Source organism: Phalaenopsis equestris, unplaced genomic scaffold (assembly GCF_001263595.1).
Source record: "Phalaenopsis equestris unplaced genomic scaffold, ASM126359v1 Scaffold234734, whole genome shotgun sequence".
In the NCBI taxonomy this organism is placed as follows: Eukaryota; Viridiplantae; Streptophyta; class Magnoliopsida; order Asparagales; family Orchidaceae; genus Phalaenopsis; species Phalaenopsis equestris.
This window is the reverse complement of record NW_018252638.1, coordinates 58,773-71,575: the sequence shown is the minus strand read 5'-3', so window position 1 is coordinate 71,575 and position 12,803 is coordinate 58,773. Positions and strand designations below refer to the sequence as shown.

The 12,803-nt window shown below is 39.0% G+C and overlaps 1 protein-coding gene across 1 annotated transcript in view; it reads right to left on the bottom strand.

Moving 5' to 3' along the window:
- Positions 1 to 1,404: 1,404 nt before the first annotated feature.
- Positions 1,405 to 12,803, bottom strand: part of LOC110039006 (secretory carrier-associated membrane protein 2-like) — a gene marked incomplete at its 5' end in the record, with an annotated part of 61,426 nt that continues 50,027 nt past the window's right edge. Inside the window, 1 exon segment of the mRNA XM_020743943.1 lies at positions 1,405 to 1,748. Within this exon segment, the coding sequence (XP_020599602.1) occupies positions 1,662 to 1,748 (87 nt within the window). The 3' untranslated portion in view covers positions 1,405 to 1,661.

Sequence of the window (12,803 nt, the reverse complement as noted above, 5' to 3'; positions counted from 1 at the left end):
TTAAAATTATTTTCGTACACTAATTATAAACTCATTGCAAGGGGAAAGATGTTTTATACAAATTTAAACTCTTCGAACATTATTAGTTTAGAGTAGAAGTAACTTTGCATTTTAAAACTCTTTTTAACTATTCTTACAATTACATTTACATTTGCTTAGCATACTAGCATTCCTCTAATATTATAAGATTAGATATTTCTAAAAAAACGTGCGATCATTTCCTACATAAGTTTTTATACAATTAATAATATGTTTTATTAAAGTCAATTATATAATAATTTTGGTTTTTTTCCCCGTGGAATCGAAACCATGACTTTTAAAGAAAAATATTATATTACTTGAAATGATATGTAAACTTACGCAGTACCCATAGTGTGTGAATATTTTCTATAATCTTTATATAATATTTAATTTTACACATTAGCCGCTAAATACAAATTGGGTCGAGTTTCTTTGCCGCATCTTTGAAATTACATAATTGTATAACTATGGGTAGAGTCAGACTTTCAAAAAAACTACACTACTCACCAACGGATCAAATCACACACACAAATCTATTTTTTCACATTTATATTACACCTATCACCTAAATTTTCACATGTATAAGCACGGCACAAATCATTAGTGTTATATCTAAAATATCACTATTATTTAATTTTAAAAATAAAATTCAATTTTTTTTGTATACTTTGACATGAAGTTCTTATAAATATAAATAATACATAAGAATCCCCACCCCACTTCTCCCTCTCCCTCTCTCTCTCTAGCTATGAATTACCAATCTATGAACGTTCAATCATACCAATCTGTGACCGTTCAATCCTCATTGAACAACTGAATTGAATCAGTTTGAAGCCAACTGTTACTAACGCGCAAACAACGAGCATGTAACCATATTTTTAGCATTAGCGAGCTGCTTTAATCACCGTTATTTTTAAATAATAAAATTATAACTAATGTACTATCTACTTTAATGTCATTTACATTTTCATCAAATCTATCAGCATCTAAACGGCAGCTATCCAATAATCAAATTACTTCAAAATATAAAAAAAAAAAACACAATTTTCTTTCAAAATTAAATTACTTTAATAAAAAAATAAATTAAATATGCTACCGGGAAAAAAAATAATGTTTTTTTTTAGTTAAATAGCATTTAAACCAAACCGATCAAGACTTAATTTCCAGCCATCCAAGGGAACTCAAACGGCTAGAATCTGCTCATTGCTGGCCAAGTGTATTCAACCTTGCCTTCAGTGTCATGTAGCATTAATGGTAGGAGCTTACAGCCGTCAATTTTTTTTTGAAAAAAATTATGCAGATGCAAATGCAATAGAGAAAATATGCAAGCAGTGAATCAATTTTTGGACTCAACAAATTTTAATTTAGATTCTAAATCCTATGTGAAGCAATTGCACTGTTTAACTAAACAACAATTAATGTATTTACGCACATCATTAACATTAACAAATTTATAAGCCACTGATTTAAGGAAAAAATATTGAGAAAAAAAGGCATGCTCAGAAAAGATGAAGAACAAACAACTGCACAAGCAATCAAACAGAAAAAAATACTTCATCCAATACGAACGGACTAATACGAAAGCATCCGACGCCGTCATCTACAAATGTGGAGAGTCCGTTTTGAATAATTGTGATTTGTTATATAGCTGCCCTCATGGCGCCACGAGCTGCTTCACGCTTCATCGCTGCAGCTTTCCCGCTTCCTCTGAAGTACATGTATACTTGCTGCACCAACCAAGGTTTGATTGAACACGTTATTTAGTTCAAATGTTCATAACCAAAATGCATGCAAATTTCAAAAAATAATTAATTAATTAATTAATTAAAAAAAATTAAAAAAATGTTGACATGGCTAAGGTTATAAGAGAAAAAAAAAAAGAAAGCTCATTATTCAACTCAACAGAATATATATATATATATATATATATAATCCAAAAATGCCTTGTGGATCACTACCAAGACTTAGAGCGTTGAACGAATGAAAAGAATAGAGAGAGAGAGGGAGAAAAAAATATAGTGAAACATAAGTTTTTGGAGAATAAATTCAGAGATCTTTATTGATCTAGTGAAGTTACATGTTTATCCCTGTTTTAATAGGGACGTTGCAAGTATTTCATATTTGTAACTAATTATAGGATCCTTCAATGTTTGTAACTTATGTTGACACTGTTTCAAATTTATAACTGCTTGAATAGGGGTATTTAATAGCCCGATGTCATTCGGTCGCCTAATAGCCGTTAGATTGGTTGGAATGTCTTCAGTCAACATTCTTTAGAGAATCCTAGTAGACGCTCTTATGCCATTATAGTGAACTTAAGACTATCAGGCAAAGGTATTACTGCAATCTAGCAGACAGCTCTCCTTTGAATAAAAGGCCTTCACAAAGGACCGTGCAGATAGTCAATGAGGGGCTCATTTAGCCATCTTTGTGGAGAATCCCAGAATCAGTTGAGAGACCTAGATATAGATAATCATTCTTTGGATCAGGTGCTTCAGGTCCTTTCATTCGGCTATTTTCGTTCAGTTGGCCCATTGTTCCGACCAAGAGAAATGATGCTTGGCATCTCCATCTTTTGGCTATTCTGACAGTCCCTCGGTGTTTACTTAGCGAGATCTACTGAATTCTGTCCATATTTATGCGCTCATATTTTTTTACGTACAGAATTAGTTCTCTGATTCTTAATTCTTGAAAGTGACAACAACAATAAAAATAAGAAAATTAAATTCAAAAGTTAACTTATTTACTACGTAAGTACTTTTAATAATTGAACTCCCAAAATTTTCATGCATGTATTCCCTATAAATAGGGTGTGATCCACACTTTTTCATCACCATTTCCAAATTTTAAACCCTTCAATCAATTTTTAACAGAGAATAGTGATGGTGAGTGACAAGAAACCCGCGGACGAGGAAGTCATTTTGAAGGCCTTCGAGCTTTTGACCGAAAAAAAAACTCTGTCATCTAGCAAGAGAGAAAAAGAATAAACTCAAAAATACGAGGCCAAAAATAAAAATGAAGCCGCAAATGATGGCCAACCGACGGGAAAGAAACCTGAGGGCAAGGGACGACCAATTAGATGTAAGAGGCCGGGTGGGTGAGGGGAGCCGACCAAAGGGAATGAAGTTGATCAAGCAAGCAGTAAAGAAAAAACAAATGATGGAGGTGGTTGATTCATCTAACTCATTGCCTCTCCGTGAGATAAGGAGCGAAACTGAGGTGCACTACACTGGTGCATCAGTCCTTGCTCCGGATTCGATCTACTAGCGGTCGACAGTTCAGTCGAGTCAGCAACGTGTTCAGGTGATCGCGATGACCCATGTCTAGTCTCGCGAATGTTTGACTCTCCTGCCTTCAGTCAGCAAGGACAGCCAGGCCGCTTTTCCAACTGCTTGCTGGCGAGAGCCACCGCACATCTGAGTTGGAGAGAATAATTGGTACAAGGAAATCCCATAGGCGATAGATTTATTCATTTTCTCGTTCAAGAAATCTGATTATTTTGCAGATAAGACTGCACATCATTTACACCCCAACCATAGAAGTTGACCAACCCTCTGTTCCAGCCCAATGTGGAGTTGCACATAGCCATTTGTCGGGCCCCGATGACATCAAGAGGGTAACCAACGGTCGGCGGGGTTTGCAAGGGTCACTGATTCACTGCATGGACGAAATGGTAGATGGTGATATGGGAGACAACTATGCGTTGATATGGCTCCTCTTAGGATGTTGGCTTTTTCAGAGGGAGACAGCTATGCGTTGATATGGCTCTGCTTAGGATGTTGGCTTTTTTAGAGTGAGATAGTCATATCTGACCAAAAGAAGCTGGTAGTCCTCTATGTTGATATGGGGACCCTCCAGGCGGAGGTGGCTACTTCTAGACAGAGCTAGCAGAAGTTTGGGTGACTAATTCGATCTCACGATTCTGAGGAATGAGGGTGTAGAGAAATTTAAGTTTGGGAGGCATGCGTTGTACTAGAGTCTTGCAAGTCTGCATTTGGTATTGCTCGAGGTGGCCGAAAACCAATCTCTAAAATAATTTATCATAAATAAATATAAACTTAATTTTCGCCAATTTTCACATTTTTTCATTATTTGTTTTCTTGATTTTCACGCCTATTTGATGTGAATCTTAGAAGATAGAGGTACAAATTTGAGGTGTTTCGATTTCCTTTGATACCTTATATATATAGGATTGAAGGGAAAGTGATTTTGCGCTCTTATTTTTCACATTTGCTTTCCTTCGTTCAGTTTTGCTTCAACGTCCTCATGGCCTCCAAGTATTCTCCAAATCTATTTAACTTGGTGTCAGCGACCAAAAGGTCCACACTGACATTGTTCGACCTGGGCCTTCTGGAGGATAATTGTGCTTCTAGCACAAGTGTAGTACTTGAGGTGGTCGAGCCAAAGGTGAAAACGACCGAATTCTCGGAAGAAGAACTGCTCTTTTACCAGAATTAGTTTCGATGGGGACTCTAGCTGCCATTCTACCTAGAGATCTGATCAATACTCAAGCATTATGGAGGCATCCTCATCCAGATCAAAACAAACTCGAACGTGTCGGTGATAATGTTCGTTGTTTATTTGAGGTGAATGGAGATCCTGTGGTCTTGTGAGTTGTTCTCCTATATGCTATCCTTCATGATGGAGCCAGATGGGTACGTCGTTTTCGGCTCGACTTGGAAGTTCCACTTAATCGACCTGGAGAATAAGATCAAGGACTTGAAGTACTGATTTCTTGAAAGGTACGCAAGAATTAGGGATTACCAGGCCGATCGGAGGGCCTTACAAGAAGAAGAGGATTCCACTGTAGATTCAGGGGCTTGCATCGACTGTCTTGGGTAAACAAATGACAGTTATCCAGTACACCGACCCCATGGCAATGAATCGGGTGCTAGACCCTGCCAGGTTCGACCAAATGACCCTTAAATTGTCGACCACTTCCAACGAGGCGAATAAAAGCCAGTTTGAAAAAGTTGCTTGATTGTTAATGAAAGAGCTGGGAAAGAAGAAAGGAGGCGCTTCCTCGTCAAGCATAAGACAGGCCGAAGAAGAGAACGCACAGGTTCGGAATTAATTCACTCTGTTTTTGAAACCATATATGTTATTCAAAATAAATTCATTGCGAGTTAATTCTAATCAAATGAAAACCTTCTTTGATACATTTAGGGGCTCCAAAAGATCACCACCAAGAGGAGTTAACTCCCACCATCCTTGGATTTGACGTTGAGGAGTCATCCGAGCGTCCGTAAACACAGAGCTTCTCAGCCACCTTCCTTGGACTTCATTCCTTTCACTGAAAGGGGGAGGCCAACCGGCCCTCTCCGCGGTCCCCAACTGCACCTGCCGGACAAGTGGAGGCAGAAGGTCTTGAAGAAGCTTTGGCTGAAGAGGAGCTTGAACCAGCTGAAGAGGCAAATGAACAGTATCGGAGAAAGAGCTAGGCCCTGACACCAGATTCTAAATCTTCCTTCCCCTCACCTCCCAAGGAAAAGAAGAGAGGCAAAAATTGTCGGAATCCATTACAAAAGAAACGACCAAAGGTCTTTCTTAATTCAGACTCAATTTTTGCACTAATAAACATCGAAAGGTACTGGTTTCCCCAAGCCCCGGGGATGAAGAATATGTCTCTACCATCGCAGATGTTTTTTGGCCAGAGAGCCTTACAAAGTTTTTAAATAATCTCGGACATGTGGAGCTATGTCACATGGTCGACCGATATCAATTGATCAGACTTGCCGCAACACAGCATCTATCCTTTGTTTAACTGGATATGAGAGATTGGGCCTTGAAGGTCAACGCAAAGGCTATAGAGTTTAAAGCACGAGCATGAACGACAGAGAATCATGTGTCTGTGGTAGAGGCTCGATTAGAGAGTGTTGAAGCGGAGCTGGAGATAGTGGCTGAGCGGGTGTATGTCGTCGAACAAAAAAATGTTGTACTATCGAAGCAAATGGCCACAATGAAGATGGTCAAAGAGTTTCTTGAGACTCAAGTTGTGCATTTGAAAGAGGGGACTAAAGTGGCGATCGACCAATTCGTCGGAGTTGGGATAGTTTGACCCAAACTATTCTGACAATGATGAGTTTAAGAAACTCTTCATTGCTCTCTCAGCTTCAGAACACCAAAAGCATTCAGAGGGCGATAACGAGGTGGACGTCGGATCGTCCATCACTCGTTCAGGGGATTCCTAGACTTAGGATTCCTTATTTTTGTATGTGTGTGTGTGTGTGTGTGTGTGTGTGTGTGTGTGCGCATATATATACATACATATTTATGTGTATGTGTGTGACCAAGTAAATCTACATGAATGATTAATGAATGAAATACAAGGTCGCTTTTACATGTTACCTTTTGCTCACTAAATTATGGCGTTACTTTGTTTGATACTCCTTAGTCGATTTTGAAATATTCTTTGCACAGCTCAAGTCTTAAAATTTGTCGCTTGAGCACTGAGAGTCAATTTCCAGTTTGTGTACGTCAATCGGATACCGTGTTCCTGCTGTCAATTGTTTAAATTTTTTTTTAACTGCTCAGATAACATATCACATTAGTTTATTTTAGGTTGTCAATTCTTACCTAGACAGACCTATGTTTTAGTTATTTGACTATACCCACATATTCTTTCGATCGCACTACTCAAAGGGGGTAGTCTGCAATATTTTTCTAGGGTGATTCTCGATTCCCTTCTCGGAACTTTGTTACTACCCGGCGAGAAATCATCTTTAGAAATTTGTTTACTCGGAACTTGAAATATCAAGCTTGAGTATTGCAACCGGGCGCCTTGACGCCTCTATTGATGAGCTTTTTAGGGTACTTTAGTTACCTGAGTATTGTCTTGATAATAGGTGCATTAACCTTGCGAGTTCTCCAAGTATTGTTCAAACATGGAGTAACAATCTCATGGTTAGCTAATGTTGCTATTAACATAGTGTTTAAAAAAAAATTCACGGTTGCTAGAAATGAAAAACTCCTTTTACATTTTTCTTGTGTCAGCACAATGAAATTGTTTCAAGGAAAAAACGGCTCCATGTTTGGTGAACTTTTTTCCCGGCATATGTTTTCAACTTGAAGGCTCCTGGGGCCACTTTTTGACCAATAATGAATGAGCCGATCAAAGTCTGATCAAGTTTCCCAACTAATCATCCACATATTGCTGAGTCAGCTTTTTTCAGAACTAGGTCATCAAGCGCGAATGACTTCTCTTAAACATTCCTATTGTAATATCGAGCATTCTTTCCCTACTTATTGTTGGAGTGTTGTGTTGATTCGACTTTCTTCTAGTAGGTCGAGTGCGAGCATCATTCCTTCATCATCAAATGTGATAGTTGTAATGACTCTTTGGCTATTGTGATTGTACTCAACCGACAACATTGCTTTCATACCATGGGAAGCATGTAAGGGGTTTGTCCAGTTGCTAATGATGGTGCTGTTCAAACGACTCTTAGGAAAAACAGAATCAAGTCCATCCAATTGCCTCTTGCTCAATTGACCTTTTTCCTAAGTAGATTTAAGATTATCTTGTTTGCAGCCTCCACTTGTCCGTTCGTCATGTATGATATACAGATGCGAATTTCAGGTTAATTCACAGATTTTGACAACATTGCGAATTTCAGGCTATGGTGGTTGTACTCAACTGACAACAATGCTTTCATACCATGGGAAAGCATGTAAGGGGTTTGTCCAGTCGTTGATGATGGTGTTGTTCAAACGACTCTTAGGACAAACAGAATTAAGTCCATCCAATTGCCTCTTGCTCAATTGACCTTTTTCCTAAGTAGATTTAAGATTATCTTGTTGGCAGCCTCCACTTGTCTGTTCGTCATGTATGAAGTATAGATGCGAATTTCAGGTTAATTCACAAACTTTGACAGAAATCTTTTACCCCCTGATTAGTGATATCAGGGGTAAACCATACCAACAGATGATGTCCGTCCAAATGAAGTTCCAGACGACATCTACGGCAATTTGAGCAAGACATTTACTTCCATCGATTTTGAAAAATAATCTACGGCGACTAAAAGTAACTTATGATGGCCCTACGAAAAAGGAAACTGCACGAGGATGTCAAGTCCCCAGATGGAAAAAGGTCAAGAACTGAAGATCGACTGCAACTTATAAGCCTACTGGTGTTGTAATGGAGCATCTTTCTAGCACTACTCGCATCTTGAAAACTCCTCGACATCTTTCATGAGAACCGACCAGAATTAGCCTTGCCTTTGAACACGATGTGCTATGGTCTTTCTTTTGGAATGACTCCTACATTCACTTGAGTGTATCTCTCGAAGGATTTCTTCTGCCTCATTTTCCTTGACGCATCTTAGGGTTAATGAAGTGGCTAACCTTCGCAAGGGTTTACCTTCAATTATAATATATTGTGCAACTTTAAACATGAATCTCTTTGGATCTGTTATTTCTTCTGGGATCTTTCTAGTTTCTAGAAATCGTAAAAAAAGTACATGCAACTCTGTGTTTTCAACTTCCACCTCTATGGTCTCTAGTTCCTCAATGGTTGGTAAGATAAGCCTTCAGGGCAGCCCTTCTCCAAAGCAAATATTCTTTGATAGAAGGTTGCTAATTGATTTTATTCCCAACTGACGTGCTCGATTCTAAAGTCTGCAAATTTTTGTATCTTCATCGTTGCTTGGTTCAAGTATTTGATCATCATTTCATTCCCAGCTTCGAATTCACCGTTAATTTGATTTACGACCATTTGTGAATCTGAATTTACCAGTAGAAGTCGGATGCTCATTTCAAGAGTTAGGCGTAGACTAGCTATTAGTGCTTCATATTCTGCTTAATTTTTGGTGCCCTCAAACTCGAGGATGACCGAGTGATAAAGATGCTCCCGATCAAATTACTCAGTGCCAATTTGAATCCTGCTCTCACGTGACTCAAGACTTCATCAATGTGTAGAGTCTGGGTTTTCAGTAACTATTGTCAGCTCCTACGCTCGGTTCGCCTTGTTCAGAGAAATATGACAAAGCCTAAGCTTTAATCGTTGTTCAGGGAATGTAGTGATGTCGTATTCATTGAGTTCCACAACCAACTTCAATAGCTAGCCAGAATGTTTCAACTGAGTTAGCACGAATTTGAGTGAATTGTCAGTGATAACCATGATCGGATGCTTTCAAAAATAAGGTCGGACCTATGAGCATAGATAATTAGAGCAAATGTTAGTTTTTTCATAATAAGATACCTAACCTCAGCGCCTTTATGGACCTGAATGGTGCAGTAGATTGGAAATTGTTTTCCCAGATCCTCCCGGGCCAAAACCAAACTAATGACTTCAGGCTCAACTCCCAAATATAGAGAGTTTTTTCTTTCGATTTTGGATTTCGCAGAAGCGGTGATGAGCTTAGTTATTGCCTCAAGCTTTGGAATGCTTGCTACCACTCAGTTGATCATTCAATATTTTCAGCTTTCTTCAGTGTTTTGAAGAATATTACGCATTTATTGCCCGACGTTGAAATGAACCGGCTGAGTGTTGCAATCCGACCGATCAGTTTTTGCATTTCCTTAGCATTTTGAGGAGAAGGCATATTCAAGAGCCCTTTTACCTTCTCTCGATTGGCCTTTATTCCTTCGGGCATCAGAAGATATCTCAGAAATTTTCCGATCGACGCTCCAAGTGTTGTAAATTTCAATGGATTTAATTTCATGTTATATTTTTTTATCATTTTGATTGTTTTTCTTAGATCATTTATATATTGTTTGGTCGTCAACTTTTAACTAAGATATGATTGCATAAACATCAATATTTTTTCTTTCTATTTAAAAAAAATTATATCCATAAAAAACAGGTAGGTAGCCCTAGCAATTTTTAGCCCAAAAGGCATTACAGTATAATAATATAGGCATTCTCTCATGAGAATCGATTGGATGCGTCTTGATTTGATGGTAGTCAGAGAAAGCGTCTAAGAATCTTATTACTAAATGATCGACTGCTGAATCCACCAGTGTATTGATCCTCGGCAGAGTTCAGATTTGTGAAGTCTATGTATATCTTTCATTGGTCGTTCGACTTCTAAACCATAACTACATTGAAGACCCAGGACTAGTACTGCACCTCTAAGATGCAGCCCGCCTACTCGAACTTCTGCACTTCTTCTAAGATCGGCCCATCCAAAGTCATGGTCGAAGTTCTCATCTTTTGCTTTATTGGTCGGGTAATTGAAATGGAGATGACACAATGGCATGCTATTTCTATTGAGATGTCTGGCATTGCGGTGACTGACCAGGCGAAAACATTTCAATGATTCTGTAGAGTTTGAATCAACAAGTCCATATACTCTACATCAAAACTATCACTAATTAGAAAGAATTTACCAGATCTCCGAAGGCAGGAATCTTGATTGTGGCATCGTCGGTTTCAAACCCCTCACTAGTTATGGATGTCAAACGATTCTTCCTCCACACCGTCAACCGCCCAAAGACAGCATGCCTGAGACTGCTTCAGATTGCTTCGAGCAGTAACTATCTCCCTGTCGCATGTAAACATTACTGCCACTTGGTTGGTAGAGACCATGGCTCTGAAGTTATCGAGCAATGGATGACCCAATATCACGTTGTAAATTGGTGAAGCAACAACTACCAGGAAGTCCTCCATGTTAGTGAATTGGCTGTCACTTCTTCACAAGTGATTAATAACTCGATTATCCCCACAGCCTCCTTTCATTCATTGAAGCCCATACAACAGGTCGGCCGATGCAACTACACGGTCGGCCGACAGATGTAGTTTTTCAAAGGTTGATTTGAATAGCATATTTCTTGAACTGTCAGTATCAATCAAAATACTACTTACCTAATAGTTATTGATCATCCTCGTGACTACTATGATGTAGTAAGGACTTTTTGTACGGGGCACATTCGCATCGGTAAAGATAGATGGGAAATAGGGCTTTCGCTTCGAAGCAAAAGCAGCGGCGCAATGATCTCCCGTCCGGAGCCTCTTACGGTTATAGCTGGCACTATCCCCGCTATATGGATAGAGTTGGCAACAGGCTCATCCGAGTCATCCTCGACAGCTGCATTCCTCTATTTTTGGGTTTGCACTCCTAGGGCCACAAACTCTTTGAGCTTTCCAGCCCGAATCAATTCTTCGACCAAGCTTAGGAAGTATCTACACTCCTCCGTGTCATGACCATGATCTTTATGATATTTGCAAAATTTATTTGTGTTATGAAAACAACTCTCATTCTCATTAGTGGAGCCTTGAAGTACTCATTATCTTGAATGACTTTTACTAACTCAACCATTGAAACCCTTAGGTGAGTGGAGTTTCGGTGTTCATCAGTCGCAATTTGATCTGTCGTTTGATCAACTCTGCCTTCGAGAATTCTGTCGGTCTCTCTATCATCACGAGATATAGATCTCTTTCACGTTTGGGTGTGGACCATCCTTCGCCCTCTACACATCATCTCACGAGCTTTTTTCTCCGAGCGGTGGTTGGATTGTTCACATTTTTGGTAGGGAAAATGACCATTTTCCTCCGCCGCGATATGATCTTCGGCCAAGCATTCGACCATATTGTTGGGCCTTGAGCCGTTCGGTGGTCTTGGGGTTCGGATTCTCCTCGAGGGTTTGGCTCTTAAGGTTATGCTCTCCTCTCAAATATAACGCAGGTCAGTTCTTTAATTTGTCCCACAATTTGGTCTCAAAGTTCCTCAATTTAATGTTACACAAATTCTCTAATTGACTCCGAGTTTGAGGTTTCTCCCGAGTGAGTTCCTTCTCTGTAATATGCTCTTCTAATTGACCACATGATTCCACACTCCCGTACCTTTTAAGATATTGAATCCAAAAATGTCATGTGGATCACACCCAAAGAATAAAGCGTTGGACATATGAGAGGAATAGAAAGAAAGAAAGAGCGAGAGAGAGGGATAAGTATAGTGAACAATAACACCAGTTTTTTGAGAATAAACTCAGTAGTCCTTTCTTGAAGAAATAACCCCCTATTTAAAGATTGTAGCGGGATATAGTGGAGTTACATATTTGTCTCTATTTTAATAAAGGCGTTATAAATAATTATTACACCCTTTCATATTTGTAACTGGTTCCAGGACCCTTTAATACCTATATCTAATGTTGCAACCGTTTCGTATTCATAACTGCTTGAAGAGAGGCATTTAATGATCTGTTGTCATTCGGGTGCTTGACAATCGTATGGTCAACTGGAATGCCTTTGGTTGACCTTCTCAAGGGAATCCTTAGTAAAGGCCCTCTTTTCTTTGAGGTGAATTTAGACCGCCAAGCAGAGAGTGTTACTATAATCTAAAGAGCAGCTCTCCTTTAGATAAGGTGCCTTCACAGAGAATCGGACTGATATTCAAAGGGGTGCCCTTTTAGCCATCTTCATGGAGAATCCCGAAATCAGTTAAGAGGGTTAGATATAAATAACCATACCTCGGATCAAGTGCTTCAAGTTCTTTCATTAAGGTATTCTTTTGTTTGGTCGGCCCATGGTTCCGACCAGAGGAAACGATGCTTGGTGTCTCCATATTTTCATTATCCCAATGCAATCTTATGGTGTCTACATAGCGAGATCTGTTGAATTTCCTTAAGATTCGCACGGATCGATGAATAATTGAAAGCAATAAGGGAAAAAATGGGAATAATAAAAGTGTTACAAAACCTAGTTCAGTTTTGTAATAAAATTGCAACGGAGTAATTAGATTTGCTAATTTATATTTGGAAAGTGTTGCCAGTCCTGATAAAACTTTAGAAATTTTAAGCAGAAGAACCTGGAGAAATAAGAATTGAGATTTGAAAAGTCATGAGGG